Source organism: Manis pentadactyla, chromosome 14 (assembly GCF_030020395.1).
Source record: "Manis pentadactyla isolate mManPen7 chromosome 14, mManPen7.hap1, whole genome shotgun sequence".
Taxonomy (NCBI): Eukaryota; Metazoa; Chordata; class Mammalia; order Pholidota; family Manidae; genus Manis; species Manis pentadactyla.
The window spans coordinates 36196108-36214244 of NC_080032.1; the positions used below are offsets into that span (position 1 = coordinate 36196108).

The 18137-nt window shown below is 40.7% G+C and overlaps 1 protein-coding gene across 4 annotated transcripts in view; it reads right to left on the reverse strand.

The window, feature by feature from the left end:
* Window positions 1–823: 823 nt before the first annotated feature.
* The window catches only part of CNOT10 (CCR4-NOT transcription complex subunit 10), an 82279-nt gene continuing 64965 nt past the window's right edge, over window positions 824–18137 (reverse strand). For all 4 annotated transcript variants that reach the window (XM_036892075.2, XM_036892094.2, XM_036892084.2 and 1 more), the window contains exons 14-19: window positions 9647–9760; window positions 6383–6513; window positions 5821–5856; window positions 5495–5622; window positions 2232–2307; window positions 824–1272 (exon numbers count right to left, since the gene is read on the reverse strand). In XM_036892075.2, coding sequence (XP_036747970.1) covers window positions 1121–1272; window positions 2232–2307; window positions 5495–5622; window positions 5821–5856; window positions 6383–6513; window positions 9647–9760 — 637 coding nt within the window. In that variant the 3' untranslated portion in view covers window positions 824–1120. The remainder of the gene's footprint in view (window positions 1273–2231; window positions 2308–5494; window positions 5623–5820; window positions 5857–6382; window positions 6514–9646; window positions 9761–18137) is intronic.

Sequence of the window (18137 nt, forward strand, 5' to 3'; positions counted from 1 at the left end):
CACTTGCAACAACATGGATGGATCTAGAGGGTATTATTCTCAGTGAAATAAGACAGGAGGAGAAAGACAAGTACCATATGGTTCACTTATTTGTGGAATATAAAAACAAAGCAAAACAGAAGGAAAAAAAATAGCAGTAGACTCACAGACAATGGGAAGAGACTGTTGGTTACCAAAGGGGAGGGGTTGGGCTGGGGGGGGGAGGGTGAGTTGGATAAAGGGGCACAATAATTTTCAATCATAATGTAGGCTGGTCATGGGGACAGTAGTACAGCATGGAGAATACAGCCAATGATTCTGTAACATCTTTCAGCAATGACAGATATAGTAGCTGTACTAGTGGGGGGTGAAGATTTAATAATATGGGTAATTGTTGAACCACTGTGCTGTATACTTGAAACTAAAATAAGACCATGTATCAAAAAAATTTTTTTTTGTTTGCATTTGCAAAGGAGTTAGCAGTGAACGTTGAACTCCTGGCTTAGACTGGAGAATAACTGATTCTGCCTAAGTGTACAGGAAGGTGAATAAAACCAGAGCCTGAAACCCTGTCTTCATTTGTATTTTTTAAGCAAATGGTTCCTATCAGATCAAACACCTCTTTTTAACCCAATTTTACTAGCATACCTGTGGGTTTTATTCTGCATTTTCTGGTCCTTTTAGTCATAACTAGGCGTAAAGCACATCAGCTTCCCCTCCCTTCTGTTCCTGGACTCAGCTCCTGGACTGGCTGCTCATTGACAGCTGACGTTCTCTCAATTTTCAGATCTTTAACACTAAATCTCAGATGCCAAATACAGTAACATTTGGAAGAGACAAAATGTATTCTACATGACTGTTTGGATAAGACCATGTTTAATTGCCTATGATGCAGATACATCACATAATGGCTCAAATAGTCTAGCAAAGATAAACAAAAACAGACGAAAATGAGCTTGTGAATCCTTAATTTTAAGTAAGCTTTTGGCAAAAAAATCAAGGGTTAGAATCGTTTCAAAATTGTTTCTTCAAAACTAGCACCCTTCACCATCTGTCTTTTATTCATTTTACTGTGATACAAGTAAAAAGTCCCAAAAATACTCCCCTGGATCTCAGGTAACAGTTTTCTGAGAGCAAAACATCACTTTCTCTGTACAGTGAAAGCTGGCATTTGGAGGGGCTGGCTCGGGTGCACAGGCTGAAACACTGGCTTCCTTCTCATTTCAGAGAATGTTTTCACTGCAGGGAGCAGCTGATTCCTTCTGATGATCTGTAAGGCCAGCTGGGCATTACCTAAAAAACACCTTCCATTAAAAAAAGCACATCATATCGCCACAGACAAAAGCAACCCATCAGGATCCTGCGAGAGAATTAAGACATGACCTGGAGGAACAGTGCCTGCGACCTCTGTGACAGACACGGGAATCACCTGGCCTCGTCCCCCAAATTCTGATCAAAGAGATCTAGGGTGAGACCTGGACAATGGAACTTCTAAAAGCTCCCCAGTGATTCTTGGGTTTAGCCTAGGTTGAGAACTTGTTCACAGGTACGCTGTACAGAGAGGGAGGTAGGAATCATGCACTAACCCTAATCACACCTTTCAGGAGGCCAAAGTCTGCTGGGTGCTAGGCACTTTATGCCCCTTCTTCAGCTATGAAGAGCAGGGAGCCTTCTAAGGATTCCCGTGATCAATGAGGTGACTTGGAACACTTAAAATTTCTACTTTCTCCCATGCACACCCCTTTCCTACTTCATGCTGCCTCACATGTGGGGCCCAGAGCCTTTTCCTCTAGGGAGCCACCTCCTGGAGGTTGTATGTGCTGCCCAGGTGCGACCTGGATTGGGGTGGGGACAAATCTCACAAACGCTGGCTTACTGTGTAACTTGCTAATGACTCGTGTGTTCAGAATACCATGGTGTACAACTCACAACTGGTATTCTGACTCATGTTCTCAATTAGAGTCATTTGTGTGCCTAAGAGGAAGGTTAATTAGTAGGGATCAATTATAATTAAGTGTCAGAAGTTACAGTGGTCTGCATTTTCACAGATGAGAGGAAACAGGCTTAACTTGCCAGAATTAGGTATTTATAACTTATCAAAACTCCCTGGCTACATTTTTGTTTATAAGAACTTGATGGGTAATATCTTCAAGGAAAGCAAAGTTTCAATTTCGAAGACATCAGAAAAGCAGACACCAAAAATCCTGGGCTCTTTGCTGGGACACAGTCCTAAGCAGTGAAGAATTACCCACCATTCTGCAGTTCAAGGTAGACGGCCAGTAAGATGGCTTCCGGGGGCACCTCTTTAGGATGGATCATTGAAGCTGCCTTTGCTCAAAACAAAAAAGACACCCATCAGAAACCAACAGCTTAAGATATAAACTCCAAGTAATGCCAGGAAAAAAAAGAGTGCCCATCCAGCAGTGACACAGCGGGCACTCGTTCCCACAGGGCCTCCCGGGGGCCACTTACAGTTTGCTCTGGTGGCCCTCGGCTGCCTTTGTCCTGGTTCTTACCATGGAAAATAGTTTAATTTTCAGTTAAACGACTCAATATTGGTTTCCCTTGCCTGACCCATGAGTTCCCAGTAGAGGAATGCTCTTCTTCCCTCCTGGTCTCCACCTGCCTGGGGCTCATCTATGTCCTGGCCATGCTGGTTCTGAGAAGGGCAGTCAGATGCTCCTGATTCACTGCTCCTGTGACCCGTCCAGGTCTGCTCTGGCTCTTCACCAGATACAGCTGCACTTACACTAAGCCTGCATGTCCTTCTGTTTGCCTAACAACTAAGTGCTGTAAACTGCAAGTTCCCAAGGTTAGCAATAAGAATAAAACTTAAAAGGGTGGTAATACAGAAAAAAATGTACCACTAAATATGTTTGATGCCCTCATTCTTATGGAGTGAAACAGTATAATTTAGTCAAATAAAATAATTTGTTTAGGCAACATGCTGTGTTTTCCTAGATCTGAGAGCCACAGTTTCCCTATGATCGAGTCCTGAGAAAAGGGGGCCGGACTGCTATGGTCAAAGGGGCTGAAGTGACAGGTTCATTTCCTCAGACGGGGCTTCCCTGGGCTGCAGCCTTTCCCTCACCTTTCTCACCTCGTGCTTCCCACCCAGTTTCAGGTGCTTAGGCTGCCAGACTGCTTTGCTTCTTCCCTTAATATCATCAGGAAGTGCACTTCTACAAATGTTTAATGGCCAGGGGTGAGGGTGAGGGTAAGAAAGGAACTTACCCTGATTATGAACAAGCACGCATACAGCTAACAATAAACCAAACAATCTGACCTAAACACTAGGGAGAGAGGAGAGTAAATGTATTGTGAGTCTGAAGAGAGAGAGGGAAGTTTCTTTCCAGTGGAGAACTGTGGGGCCAGGGACACCTGCCTGAGGTCCTGCAGGGTAGATACCTGACAGGCGGAAAAGGGGGAGAAATGGTATGGCATGTCAAGGTGTGAATGCAGGAGATGGCTGGGGACCAGCAACCTGCACAAGGTCAGTTCCTGGCAGCATTAGAAGAAATCTCGGATTAGGGGGACTCTTGCCCAGATCACATCCTCCCAAGTTCCTCTTAAAGAAGCAGAGAGGTTTTCATTCCTCTCACAACATTACTGAGGCATAACAAGTCAGCTCAGAAAATGAGATCTTACACTTCTAGGCCTCACTTTATGCGGGTAAAATAATCTTTATAGCATTTTGTGGATATTAAAACCTCCACTCTCCAAGCAGCTAGTTAACACAGGTCATTTATAGTCTTTGCACTGAGCACAGTCTGCAGCTACTTCTAAAACATGAGAATTCACAGTAACAACCTTATAAGACTTAATGGTATTTTGCTTATGGGCTGTTCAGAATGGTTATTAGTGGGTAGGCAACTTTGAAACATCTACTCGGAGTCCTTTCCAACTCTTTACATCACTGTTCTGCCCTCCCGGGCAGGTGGCCTCCCAATTAACAAAGGTCCAGCTATTGGATTAACCTAAAAACCAAGGGACCAAAACAAACCCCTCTTCAGACCCTGAACCAGGTCTGACCCCATCTGTCTGCCGGCATGGTGGCTGCCACGGCCACCTGCTGTACCAGAACCTGCGCTGGGCCACGCCTGCTGTAGCTGTCAACCAAAGCTGCTTGCTGTGGCTACGGGGGCCACGGGCACTGTCAGAGGGCTGTTAAACACCCCAGCTGTGCCCCTGAGGACAGATGAACTCTTCGGCTCTGACCCACTTAACTTGTGTACTCAACTCCTAGATACCAAACATCTTTCCTGGACAGTCCACCACTCAACTTTTCTGATTTGGGATCAGAAATGCTGACCCGAGGCCACTGAATACTCCTCATGGTTACTTTCACATGGTAAGTTTTGTCACGGCCAGACACAACAAGGTACCTTCATAGGAAGGTAGTTTCCAGAAGCCCTGTATATCTGCTGAGAAGTTCAGTTTCAGTTACTCTGACAAGCATATGGGGATGAGCTCTCAGGTGCTGCCTGTCATACACCATTTGGCACATCTTTCTATGGAGCAGTCTCAGAATCCTGCACACCCTCTGTGGGGAGTGGGGGTGGCCCTAATGTTTAGCCTATGGGGCGAGGGTGCACCATGCCCGCTTCTTTATTGTCTTATTCCCATGGTTCAGCAGAGAGCCAAATGCTCACAGACACCTGCTGAATTAATACCCCTTTCCGATTCTGTGAAATCATCTCTCTGGGGCTGCCAAGGGTGGTACCTGTTCCCCTACTACACGAGGGGGCCCATGCCCATGGCTGGTCCAGAGATTGGCAGGTGGCCTAAGGAGGCCCAATCCGAATCTCCCTTGAGACCAGTTGATGACACACCACTCAGTGGTGGCATCCAGGGGTCTATTTTAGTCACACCTTGCCAGCAGCTTTCTTTAGCGTACATGCAGCTGCTCTGGTACTGGCTTTCTGAACCCTTTCTAAAGGTGTACTTTAACTTTTAACTTTTTGCATAGATGAAGAGTTACACAATTTGAAATTAAAAAGTACATGTGTCCAGTGAAATGACCACCATTTGAGTGCTGTAGCCACAGAGTACTGATCCTGCTACTCCTGTAACCAGATGCAGTTTCAGGTGTGTTCTTTCAGAGATCTTTCTTGCACATACAGGATTGTATGGAAACTGTTTTATATCTTGCTCTTCAAACTTACTGTGTCTTGGATATCTTACCATTTTAGTACATAGATTTTACAGCTGCACTGTATCCAACTATACAGAGGCACCTTTATTTATGTAAGTGATCCCTTACTTAGATGGTTTCTAACCTTTTGAAATTTTAATTATTAAAATCATCACGAAAAATCTCCATTAAGTGTCTAGGCTCACTGGCAATGTGGATCAATTGTTTACCTTGTGAAAATATTTTTAAGCTTAGAAAAGTAATGCCCCAATTTTTAAGAAACTGACCAGAAGCCTCAAACAAAATAACAAATTCTATAAACTCCAAACCCCCTGCTGTTTTAGAAACAAGAGCGCCTGGCAGTGCCCGCTCCAGCCTCACCTGGTGGAGACACTTTCGGGCTTTGTCGTACTCGCTCCGTAGGCAGTAGGCACTGCCAAGGTTGAACAGCATCACAGTCCTGGCAGAGTTGACGGAACTGGGGTAGCACTGGGGGGCCCGCTTCCCAGCTGGAGAACAAGAGCACAGACCCTGGTGGGGAGGCCGGGCCAAGGGCAAGGAAGCGACCTGGTCCACCACCCCTGATGAGCTGCTCCCCCTGAAACACCCCACTACTCCCAGGCTGACAGACGGACACAAAAGGCTCAAATCCAACTTTTTGGGACACAGGCCAGGCTACTTAAGTGTTTACAGAACTTCTTACTTACAGGATTCCATTGCCTCATTTTCACCTTTCTCTGATCCTACAAAGACAGAAAATAAAACTGAGTGGGTAGGACAACAGAGTATGTTCTAAAAACCAAATTTTCTTTATGAAATGGAAACTTAGTATCAAAGCAATCTGTCACAGTATTAGCTTTGCATGTAGTGGGGGTTCTGTTAAAAAAGATCAAATGCTAACCCACCACCACCCCATACCTGAGAAATAATCTGGAATAAAGTCAACACCACTCTCATTCCCTCAAAAACTTAGCCATGAATGCAGTATTTTTACTCTTTCCTGGATTGTAGAATCCCTCCAAAAGAATGAGAATCAAATGAACTGTTTTAACATTCTCAGCCTTTCAAAGTGAGAATTTAGACCATGTGATAATTAACTCCTAGCAGTAAGCAATTGCTACAAAAAGTTATCTACAACCAAAAATGTAGAGAGCAGACCTAGAACTTCCTTCCCTTCACAACCGTGCCTTTGCATTTCTAAAAATTCTGAGTTACAACAGGAAGGCGGTGGAAATGTGACTAGTTCTGATCATATGTGTCCTCATTAACCTTGGTCCTGCTCATTTGAAGAGATCCCTAAGGAAACATCAGTGACATTCTCTGGGTTCAAGTGAGTAATGGCATCAGATATTCTGTCCAGAGAGATGAGGGCTTCTGCAGCATATAAATGGCCCAAAAACCTAAAATGAAAAACACAGATTCCAAACTGAAAAGTAGGTCATTAGAAAATACCTGATGTACCATAAGATTTGATGTATGTTTCACATACTTTAAGTCCTTGAATTGAAATTGAAGTTTATAAATGGATCAACTGAAAGATCACTTAAATTTTATCTCTTAAAAAATCTTAAAATATAAAATGCTAACTTTTATATTAGCTATACAGGAGCAAATTACACATATTGATTAAGAAAGCTCAAAATTGGCAAGTTATGCTGTTCTATTTATATAGAAAATAACATTAACACAAGGCGGCAACGAAGTTCTGAGCTAAGAGACAGGGCCGAGGCTGGATGTCCACAGTGGAGCACCATGACTGGAGTCCTTCGGTCTGTGCCGCAGAAACAGTCGAAAGGTACTGGAGCACTAGACCTGATTCACATCAGATTTGGGATGGACCAACTTAATTTCTATTCTAAAGATTCCCTGCTTTTCAATTTATCTATTTTATGCCCGCTGTCGCTAGGGCAGACACATATCCTCCTGGCATATAATAGCCTGCTTCTTCCACTCTCTGATACTTTGAGCCATTTCTCTGATGACCACTTGATTGATTTTCCAAAATTAGAACAGGTTCAGACATGTTATAACCTTGCTCAAAATCTTAATGACTTTTTCTACATGAGAACAAAACAAACTAAACTTTTATAATTCAAAGCTGTCCAGTTTGGTCCCACTTTCCTATATCCAGTCAATATTCTCACTCCCCCGAAGATTCCTTTGATTGTCCCAGTGTCTGCTGCTCCCCCTTGCCTTCTTGGGCTCAAAGCCTGGCCTCCTCTCCACAAGCCAATCTCTAACTCCTTCCTTTATGGGCAGTTCAGGCCTCCCTTCCTCCTGCTAGCCTGCCCCAGCGGAGTCTATCCACATGGATCTTGGGTCCTCACATCTTAGACTTTTTACAGTTTGACTGATTTACACATACTAATCACTCAAGAGCTCTTTATCAATTGATTTCTTTCTTCTAACTAGTAGAGGCTGTAATGATCTTTTATTTTGGTTCCTCACCACATACCCTAACAGAAATGACAATTTAAAAAAATCAGTAACTTCAAGTATATTTTGAAATAAGATAATTCAAAAATTTCACTAAAGCACTATCTATAAGCCAATAACCATTACAAAACACAGTCACATAAATTCAAAGAACTAGTTCAAATTGTGTTCTGTGAATTTACTTAAAAACTTTATTTTTTACCAAATGAAATGCCTTGATGACACTGAAAGCCTAGAAATCCCTGCCTGAGTGTGCAGAAAGCAGTAAGCAGTGGGCAGAGCAGCGATCCATTTTGTGCTGCCAAATGGAGAAAGCCTTGCTTACCTTTGCTGGGAAGGCAACAGCGGCCTTACTAAGTAAGGAACCAATGCTTAGGATCAGATACTTAGAAAAATCAAAACAGAAATTACTACACTTGGCTTGGCCAGTCCCTAAGAAATCCCTTATCCTAGTAATCTTGCTTCTTTGGTGTTCGGAGGGAAGCAGCTGAAAAGTGAGGTTAAAAGCCTCTCAGCAAATGCCCCGTGAAGAACATGCTTGCAATTATTTGAGGATAGTGACCACAGTGTCAACCATGGGACCAAAAAAGGCAGTGAGGATTTGCATGTCCGTTTTGTTAAAAAGAAAAACAAATAAAACACTGCTCTAGTAATGGCCACAGACACAATCTGCACCCTGCAATCCCAGGGGTGGCAGCAGCCACATTCCCTGCCTGGTATTTCATGGAGTTGGGAATGGTAAGGGTGGAAGATGCCTCAGAGGACCCAGCTACCCAGAGCTGGGACCCAAGTCCCCCAGACCTCATCATCAGATAGGCCTTCTCAGGACGCATCCCCCGCCCCACCCCCTAGGCCTGACCACTAGAAAGGCCTTTTCAGGACACCCCACTCCCAACCCCCCATGCCTGACCAGTAGATAGGCCTTCTCAGGATGCATTCCCCCCACCAGGCCTGACCACTAGACAGGCCTTCTCAGGACACCCCACTCCCAACCCCCAATGCCTGACCACCAGACAGGCCTTCTCAGGACACATCCCCCGCACCCCCCCAGGCCTGACCACTAGAAAGGCCTTCTCAGGACACCCCACTCCCAACCCCCCATGCCTGACCACTAGACAGGCCTTCACACAGAAGAGCAGGGGCTCTCTTATATTTCAATTGTGGCAAAGTCTTTTATTACTGATGCTCTCTTAAATATTTTTGAAAACAGTAATAAATAAAAACAAAAAACAAGCTATTTTTGGAGAGCCCTGTCCTGAAACAAGCTTAATCAATGTTAATTTTGGAAGCTTATATAAATTAATGCTTTTTTTAAGAAGATAAAAACAATGAAACATTTTTAGAGTTATTCCTCAAAGTATAATTTCCAATTCTAAGTGTTGCAAGTTACAAAGGCCACTAAGAGGCAAAAGTGTGATTAGTTTTATTTTGGGGATTAGAAAGTATATACCCACAGGATGAATGGAAAAAACAACTGCCCTAATGTTATGCAGAGTCCTTGTGTCTTTGGATAAAATTTCTAGCATCAGCAACACACAAAGATTCGAGGAATCCTGCATCTCACTCGGTTTCCATAAAAGAGATGATGTACTTCAGAAAACTTTAGAATAACAATGACACTAATACTGAAGAGGCATCTGGAGAGTGACTAAATAGTGTTCAGGAAATGGTATGGTAGTTTGGAAAAATATTTTTAAAATTCTAATTTTGTCTGTACAATTTACATTTTTCACAACAGATATATCATGTTGCTCAAACTCCTTTTTCTGTGGGTCTTCCTTCTGAGGACTTGTCTTATTTGAGGGCTACTATGTGATAATATGCTCCAGTCAGACCTAGGCAGACACTAGACAGCCCATTTTCTGCCTCCTAATGCTCAGTACAGTAAATGCCATTTCCATTAATCCTTGAGGCACAAGTGAAAAATAATTTCTCTTCCCAACATGAAATTACCAAATTAAGAAATTTTTAATCAGTTGCTTTCCATAAATAATATAGATTCCACTGGTGGAGTTAAAAGCACCACGATTCACCACAAACTAACAGAAAACCTTCAAACACAAAAAACCAAGGACACATGGGGCAGGTCACACTTACTTCAGAGATCCTGACAGCTTGGGCTGCTGAAGAAGTTTATCTGCATGATTCAAAGCCATAAGGTTATCACCTAGAGCCAGAGCCACGTAAGCACTACACGCAAGTATGGAGCACCTGCAACAGAAAAGGGAAGGGCCGAAAGCCCGAGTTACAAAGCTGACGGTGGTTATACTTGTTAAATAGGAAAGAATGCCCTAATCGTAGCTGTACAGTCTGGACACCAGGAAAGGAGAGGAAGCCACAATACTAACAGTAAGGATTAGAATGATGCATACAACGACCATCTGAGGCACAGTTTAGCCATTTACCTAAACCATCTTTAGCTTCCAGTCTGCCCGGCCCCTATCTCCAACAAAACAGTCAAATCAAGTTAGAATATATATTTAGCCTATGAAAAGATTACATAGTTTAATGGCCTAGTGAGAGTTTACTTTCATAGAACATTTCTTTTAACATCCTAGAAGTAAAGCTATATAAACACCTTACTCATTCTACACTTCTGTGATTTTGCTAACACAATTAGCTTACTAAAAAGTCCACTCATCTTAGCTCACTGTCAAGTGATTGCCTGCCCCTATTAAGCAGCCTATAGCTCTTGCTTAGCAACAATACCAAGAGTAACTAAAAGAATCTCACTCACACAGGTACTATTGTACTAAACGAATATTTCAGAAAAAAAAACAACTGGGCTGAATATAAATATATGTGAAGATAAAAAATTTAAGCAACACTGATTTTGCTTAGTTGGCTTGGAAACCTACATTTCTGTTTGGTTTTCTATGTAACAGACAGCTCCTTTAAAACAGGTCTAGCCAAAGACTTGACACTAATAGATCACTTCAATGTTAAACAACTGCTCCACAAAGCAATCTCAAAATAAACCCCTGTCAAATAGAATGAGGTCTGAAAGGCTGACCACAAATGATCCGACTTAGATGGTGTTTTGAGTTATGTTCACAAATTACAATACATATGTATATCATTAAGTGCATCTGGGGTTGTAATTTCAGTCTAAGGAAGAGTGTAAACATCATATCACTACTGAGTTTTCTAATACTCCAAAATCCTCTGAGTGGAAATGGCCTTTCGGCTCCTGGTGCTGGTATCTTTGAAAATTATCTGTGAGAGGAAAAGCAGTCCTTCAACTCCTAAAAGCACAGAAAGGTAGCTGGCCCTGGAGAAGTCACAAGGAAATCGAGATTTATGGCCTTAGGTGATGATGGTGGGGTTGAGAGATTGCCTAATGTCACTCCTTGTTTTGTCAAGGTAGGAACTGAGATCCCGAGTGATTAAATATATTCCCTAGTTTAGGGTATGTGATCAGAGTCAGGACTTCCATTCTGCACTGCGGACTCTCAAGTCACTTTTCTTCCCCATCTTGTCACAATGCTGTTGATTAAAAGACTGCCCTAAAAATAAACCAGAAAGAAAAACTTACATTCTGGTTTTTCTAATGCATACATATGTACTTTCAAAAGGAAGAAAACAGAATTTAATCCAAACGAGTTTAAATTTTGTTACTAAGCTCACAATTTAAAATCTGAACCCTGTTAATAGAAGACAGTAATTTAAGGGTGGACAGGTAGTGTCATTTCCAAAGGGATTTTCCTGACAAACCAACTGTCAATATGCCCATGGACCCAAGAACTGTCTTCACCAAGTGAGGCTACCCTGTGGTCACAACCTGTGGGGGAAGTCCTCTCCCTGGAGGTAGACTCAAGGGCCCAAAGGAGACAGGCATTGGCTAGCTATCGCCCATTTTCAGAAGCACTTCAGTGGTTAGTTCTGCATGGTGAGATTAGGGTGATTTACTTTTTCCTCTTCTGGCTTATTTGTAGTTTTTATTTTAAAATGGTAGCAAACATTCATTCATCAGCCAGGTAGTGTATTGCTTCTGAAGAAAAAGAATAACTTTTAAAAGCCTAAGTCTCCAGAAGCCTAATGATACCATCAACCCAGGGCCCATATATGAATGACAGTCACAAAGTTTAATACCCATTTTCATTTGTGACTTTGCCAAAGGTCAGGGCAAAACAGAAGCTCCTTGAAAGGAGAAGCCAGCATCTCTTACTCCCTACACAAAGAACAGAACGGTTTCTCAGTGTCTGCAGTAGGTGTTTAATAGGTAATTGCTGAAGAGCACAGCTTTTAATGTTTTGATTTACTTCTCCACATACCCAGATCCCACCTGTTGTGGTGGTAGGCTACCTGGCTGACTAAGCTGACTCTCTGCCGGCTCTTGGGGCAGGGGAATCATCCTCAGACAAACCTCACCTCACGCAGGCTTGCTGGGAAAAGCCTGCCCTGGCCTCTTGTGACAGTAGGGGGCTATTACTGTTCCAGCCCTCTGTCAAGCCCACTCTGGGTCCAGAAATCAGTCATGTAAGAGTTGTAGTAGAATTCTGTTTCCCAGCAAGTCCAAATTATAATTATATACAAGGTAAAAATCAGTTTCCTTAACTTTTACCTCTTTTCCCCTAAGATACCCTATCAAATCACAACAGGATAGGAGACTCTAATAATAAAATAATCTTTCTATTCAAAACACCCAAATACATGAATGCAAAAGTTTGGGGGTAGCATTCTGATCAAGTGCCACTGAGCTTAAGCAAGTCTTATTGTGTAAAACTGAAACTAACATTTATGTTCTTCGTCTCCAATGCTTTACAACCCATCCCAACTCACCTCTCTTCATCCTCTCACTCATCCTCCTTTTCCTCTTAGGAAACAACACTCCACTCTGCATAATTCCTATGCACTGGGAACACCAGAAACATACCCAGCTCTGCCTACTAAGCCTCTGGAGACACTTTACTTTTGATAGATGTTGTTTAAAAAAGTTACCCCCACCACTTCCTCGAGTCACTGTCCAATCTGCTTTATCAACCACTCAGTGGATCTGACAGTTCATCAGACTGGAAGTTCATCAGACATTTCATACCTCCAGGGAAGAGACCCACTAGCTTCTCCCCACTGCGGAGGATCTGACACAATACCACACTGTCTCCTCCACATGCTGGAGGAGCTAGCTCTAGGCCTACAGAGCGCCATTCCTTGGAAAAGAAAAGAACAAAAATGATGAAGAAAAACAAAAGAAGGAAAGAAACGGGAGGCAAAAACCTGCCTTAAATAAGCACCAAATCACAGCAATAAGCCATATAAGACTGGGCATTAAAATTTGGTAAAGCATATATTGTGAGTTAAATGAATCTAAACCACATGTCTGAAATAGTTTAACCCCTATTAAAAGAGTCTAAAACAGGGGTAAATATAGTCAGTCACCATTTGTCAAAGGAAAATAAATGTTCAAAGCAAACTCACAACAACAAATATTTGAAAAACTGGCTAAAAAAAATCCAGTAATTTCTCCCAACAAATTGAATATGGTACTAGATTTTATAACAAGAAAAAATATTTCAAGCTGTTTCCATTTATCTACAACCTAGAAAATGTTAAATTTGTCAACTTTTACCTCTTAGTTTAAGAGTTAAATTAGATAAATGTTTCACTTCACGTCTCCTGTAAACATTTTGTCCTCCAGCAACAGTTCTGTACCAAAAGAATCTGACTGACAAACACACCCAAATTCAAACAAACAGAAGCCCAGCACAGAGAATCTGAAAACATTTTTCTCTTCAACCAAATCTAACATCTCTTAAGAACCCAGTTCTACCCCAGGCAGCAAATAAAACGTATAAGGTCACAGACATAGCATTTTATACATGGATAGACCCTTAAGATCACCCAATCCAATTCGCTTATTTGACATAAAAGTAAGACCCAGAGGGGTTAAATGATTTGTCCAATGTCAGCAGTGGCCCTGAGGGGTTTCCACAGAATGGTAGACCACTGAAGAAATATTTTAACCCTGGCTTGTGATCAATATGATCTCCAGTTTGTCTAAATGGGACCCTGGGACACAGACGTCAATCATGCCTGGGTGAACACAAACTGCTGATGCCATGAAGGAAATGTCACACTGGCAGTTTCCTTCTTCAGTAGTTTATTAGATAGACAAATTTCAGTTGTAAGGTTGAAATAGAGCTGGGTCCTTAGCAAGAGCAACAGAGGATTTAAAAGATTATCACCCATAATCCTGTTTTAGGTATGTCACGAGCTACAATATAACCACTAGGTTAAACCAAAAGACATGTGATTCCTTAAGTACACTAAAACTGTCTATAATATTTACCTTATCACCATTTGCTTGATTAATTTTCTTTTATAAACAGTGGGAGGTCTCTTTGAACTGAGTAGGAAATAATTCACTGAATGTCACATCAGAGGCTAACAGAACTAATTAAGGTTCCATAATTTATACATGTGGAATAACTTAACTGGGATTAATTAAATTTGGTCTGAACATTTCCTTTTATCCATTTTTGAGACTCTTACTAAAAAGAAAAACTGAAATTTCACTTTTATATGCTTTAATTTCTCATGTAGACATTTCCTATGTTGGCCCCCACATTATTTCCTACCCTTTTCCAGTTCTGTTATACTCTTTTCCAGTTTCTGGAGGAGTCTCCATTTTAGTTTTAGAAAAATTAAATGTTCAGCTAATATCACAATCTCAGAATGAATAACAAAGATATCCTATAATATGCAACATGTAAGACTCAGTGTATACCCATGACCATTATTAAACCACTATGCAACAATGAAATGTTAGTATGTGACTGATTCTATGAACTTGTTTCATTACTATTAATAAGATACCAGTATACAAAATATTTAAGTTGAGCCTTACCTTATACCATATACAAAAGTTAACTCAAAATGGATCAAAGATCTAAATGTAAGAGCTAAAATCATAAAACTCTTAGAAGAAAACAGAGTAAACCCTTATGACTGTGGCTTTGGCAAAGGTTTCTTAGACATAATATTAAAAGCAAGTCAGTAAAAGGAAACAGAGATAAATTGAACTTCATCAAAATGAAAAACTTTTGTGATTCAAAGGCCACCTTCAAAAAGGTGAAAAGACAACCCACAGGATGGGAAAAATATTTGCAAATCATATATCTGATCAGTCCTGAATCTAGAATAGAGAAAGAACTCTTACCACTCAATAATAAAAAAATAAATAATCCAGTTAAAAAACAGGCACAGAATCTACATAGTACACAGATACGTCTCCAAGAAGATACACAGATACCCAAAAAATCATGAGAAGATGTTTGACATAATTAATCTCCCGGGAAATGCAAATCAAAGCCACCATGAGATACCACTTTATGCTCAATACAATGTAAAATCTAAAAGATGGACAAAAACAAGTGTTGGTGATGATGTGAAGTAACTGGGACCCTCATACACTGCTGGCGGGTTTGTACAAAGGTGTAGCTACCTGAGGAAACAGTCTGGCAACTCCTCAAATGATTAAACACTTACTATAGGACGAAGCTTGTAGGTATACTCCCAAGGAAAACAAAAACGCATCCACACACAAACTCATAGTGGAATGCTTTAGCAGCATGATTCATAATAGCTTACAGATGGAAACAATCCAGATGCCTATCAATGAATGAATGGCTAAAAACGTGGGATATCCACATAATGCAATATTATGCATCAATAAAAAGGAATGACGTATGACACATGCTGTAACTTGTATGAACCCTGAACACATCTGAAGTGAAAGAAGGCAGTCATAAAAGCCTGTGCATTATATAATTCCATTCATAAGAAAGTCTAGAATAGAGAAAGCTATAGAGATAGAAAGTAGATTATTTTGGGCTGGGCAGTAGACTGGGCATAAAAGGGGATGACTAAAGGGGAGTGAGTTCTTTTTGAGGCAATGAAAATGTTCTAAAATTGACTGTGGTGGTGGTTACATCTGTGAATATACTAAAAACCACTGGGTAGTAAACTTTAAATGGGTGAACTGTATGGCATGTGAATGACATCTTAATAAAGCAGTTTAAAATATAAGATACCAGTAGACAGTCAGTCATTGTTTGACTTAAAAAAAAAAAGGTATGATCTCAAAAGTATATTCTTATAAATATAACCAATCGCTCATAAGAAAATCACTATATTCCAAGTGCATGTAGCAATCAACCTTACTACTTAAAGCATATGGCCAAAATATCAGTTCTGCCAAGCTTCTACATTCTAGCATTCACTTGGACATTAGGCCTTTTATTTATTTATTTACTTACTTATTTTATTAAGGTATTATTGACATATACTCTTATAAAGGTTTCATATGAAAAAACAATGTGGTTACTACATTCACCCGTATTACGGAGTCCCCCCCCATACCTCATTGCAGTCACTGTCCATCAGTGTAGTAAGTTAAGATGCCACGGATTCACTATTTGCCTTCTCTGTGCTATGCTGTCTTCCTCATGACCCCCCCATACCATATGTACTAAACATAATACCCCTCAATCCTCTTCTCCCTCCCTCCCCACCTGCCCTCCCACAACCCTCCCCTTTGGTAACCACGAGTCCCTTCTTGGAGTCTGTGAGTCTGCTGCTGTTTTGTTCCTTCAGTTTTGCTTTGTTGTTATACCCCACAAATGAGGTAAATCATTTGGCACTTGTCCTTCTCCACCTGGATTATTTCACTGAGCATAATATTCTCCAGCTCAATCCATGTTGTTGCAAATGGTAGGATTTGTTTCTTTCTTATGGCTGAATAGTATTCCACTGTGTATATGTACCACCTCTTCTTTATCCATTCATCTACTGATGGACACTTAGGTTGCTTCCATATCTTGGCTACTGTAAATAGTACTGTGATAAATACAGGGGTGCATATGTCTTTTTGAATCTGAGAACTTATATTCTTTGCGTAAATTCATAGGAGTGGATTTCCTGAGTCAAATGGTATTTCTATTTTTAGTTTTTTGAGGTACTTCCATATTGCTTTCCACATTGGTTGAACTAGCTTACATTCCCAACAGCAGTGTAGAAGGGTTCCCCTTTCTCCGCATCCTCGCCAGCATTTGTTGTTCTTAAGTCTTTTTGATGCTGGCCATTCTAACTGGTGTGAGGTGATATCTCATTGTGGTTTTAATTTGCATTTCCCTGATGATTAGTGACGTGGAGCATCTTTCATGTGTCTGTTGGCCATCTGAATTTCTTCTTTGGAGAATTGTCTCCCTATAGACTCTGCCCATTTTTAAATTATATTATTTGCTTTTTGGGTGTTGAGGTATGTGAGTTCTTTACATATTTTGGATGTTAACCCCTTGTCGAATATGTCATTTACAAATATATTCTCCCATACTGTAGGATGCCTTTTTCTTCTGTTAATGGTGTCCTTTGCTGTATGAAGCTTGTAAGTTTGATGTAGTCCCATGTGTTCACTTTTGCTTTTGTTTCCCTTGCTCGAGGAGATGCGTTCAGGAAGAAGTTGCTCATGTTTATATTCAGGAGATTTTTGCCTATATCGTTTTCTAAGAGTTTTATGGTTTCATGACTTACATTCAGGTCTTTGATCCATTTTGAGTTTACTTTTGTGTATGGAGTTAAGCAATAATCTACTTTCATTCTCTTGCATGCAGCAGACATTAGGTCTTTTAAAGACAAATTTTTATTAAGAGATATTCAGCTAAGACTTGTGACATGTAAGAACACTGGTATAGTAACAATATCACACATTTGTAGAAACTCTGTATCAGCAAACAGAAATACTTCACAGCTGTAACACCTTACAGCAGCACTGTCCCCAAAGAAATGTATCTGGAGCTGTAAGTGTAATTTTGAATTTCTAGTAGACATATTAAAAAAAAGTAGAAAAAACCAGGTGAAGTTAATTTTAACATGTTTAAATTAATCCAATGTATCTAAAATATTATATCAAAATATGATCAATATAAAAATTACTGACATATTAAATGGCCATCTTTCCTAAAGCAATCTACAGATGCAATGTAATCACTATCCAAATACCAACAGCATTCTTCAATGAACTAGAACAAATAGTTCTAAAACTCATATGGAACCACAAAAGGTCCCAAATAGCCAAAGCAATCCTGAGAAGGAAGAATAAAGCTGGGGGGATCATGCTCCCCAACTTCAAGCTCTACTACAAAGCCACAGTAATCAAGACAATTTGGTACTGGCACAAGAACAGAGCCAGAGATCAATGGAATAAAACAGAGAGCCCAGATATAAACCCACACATATATGGCCAATTAATATATGATAAAGGAGCCATGAGTATGGCTCACAATGGGGAAAAGACAGCCTCTTCAACAACTGGTGTTGGCAAAACTTGACAGCTACGTGTAAGAGAATGAAACTGGATTATTAACTCCATACACAAAAGGCCTCAACACCCAAAAAGCAAATAATCCGATTAAAAAATGGGCAGAGGATCTATCTGAACAGACACTTCTGCAAAGAAGCAATTCAGATGGCCAACAGGCACATGAAAAGATGCTCCACATCGCTAATAATCAGGGAAATGCAAATTAAAACCACAGTGAATATGGTTGGGGGGAGGGCATGGGGAAAGCAATATAGCACAGAGAAGACA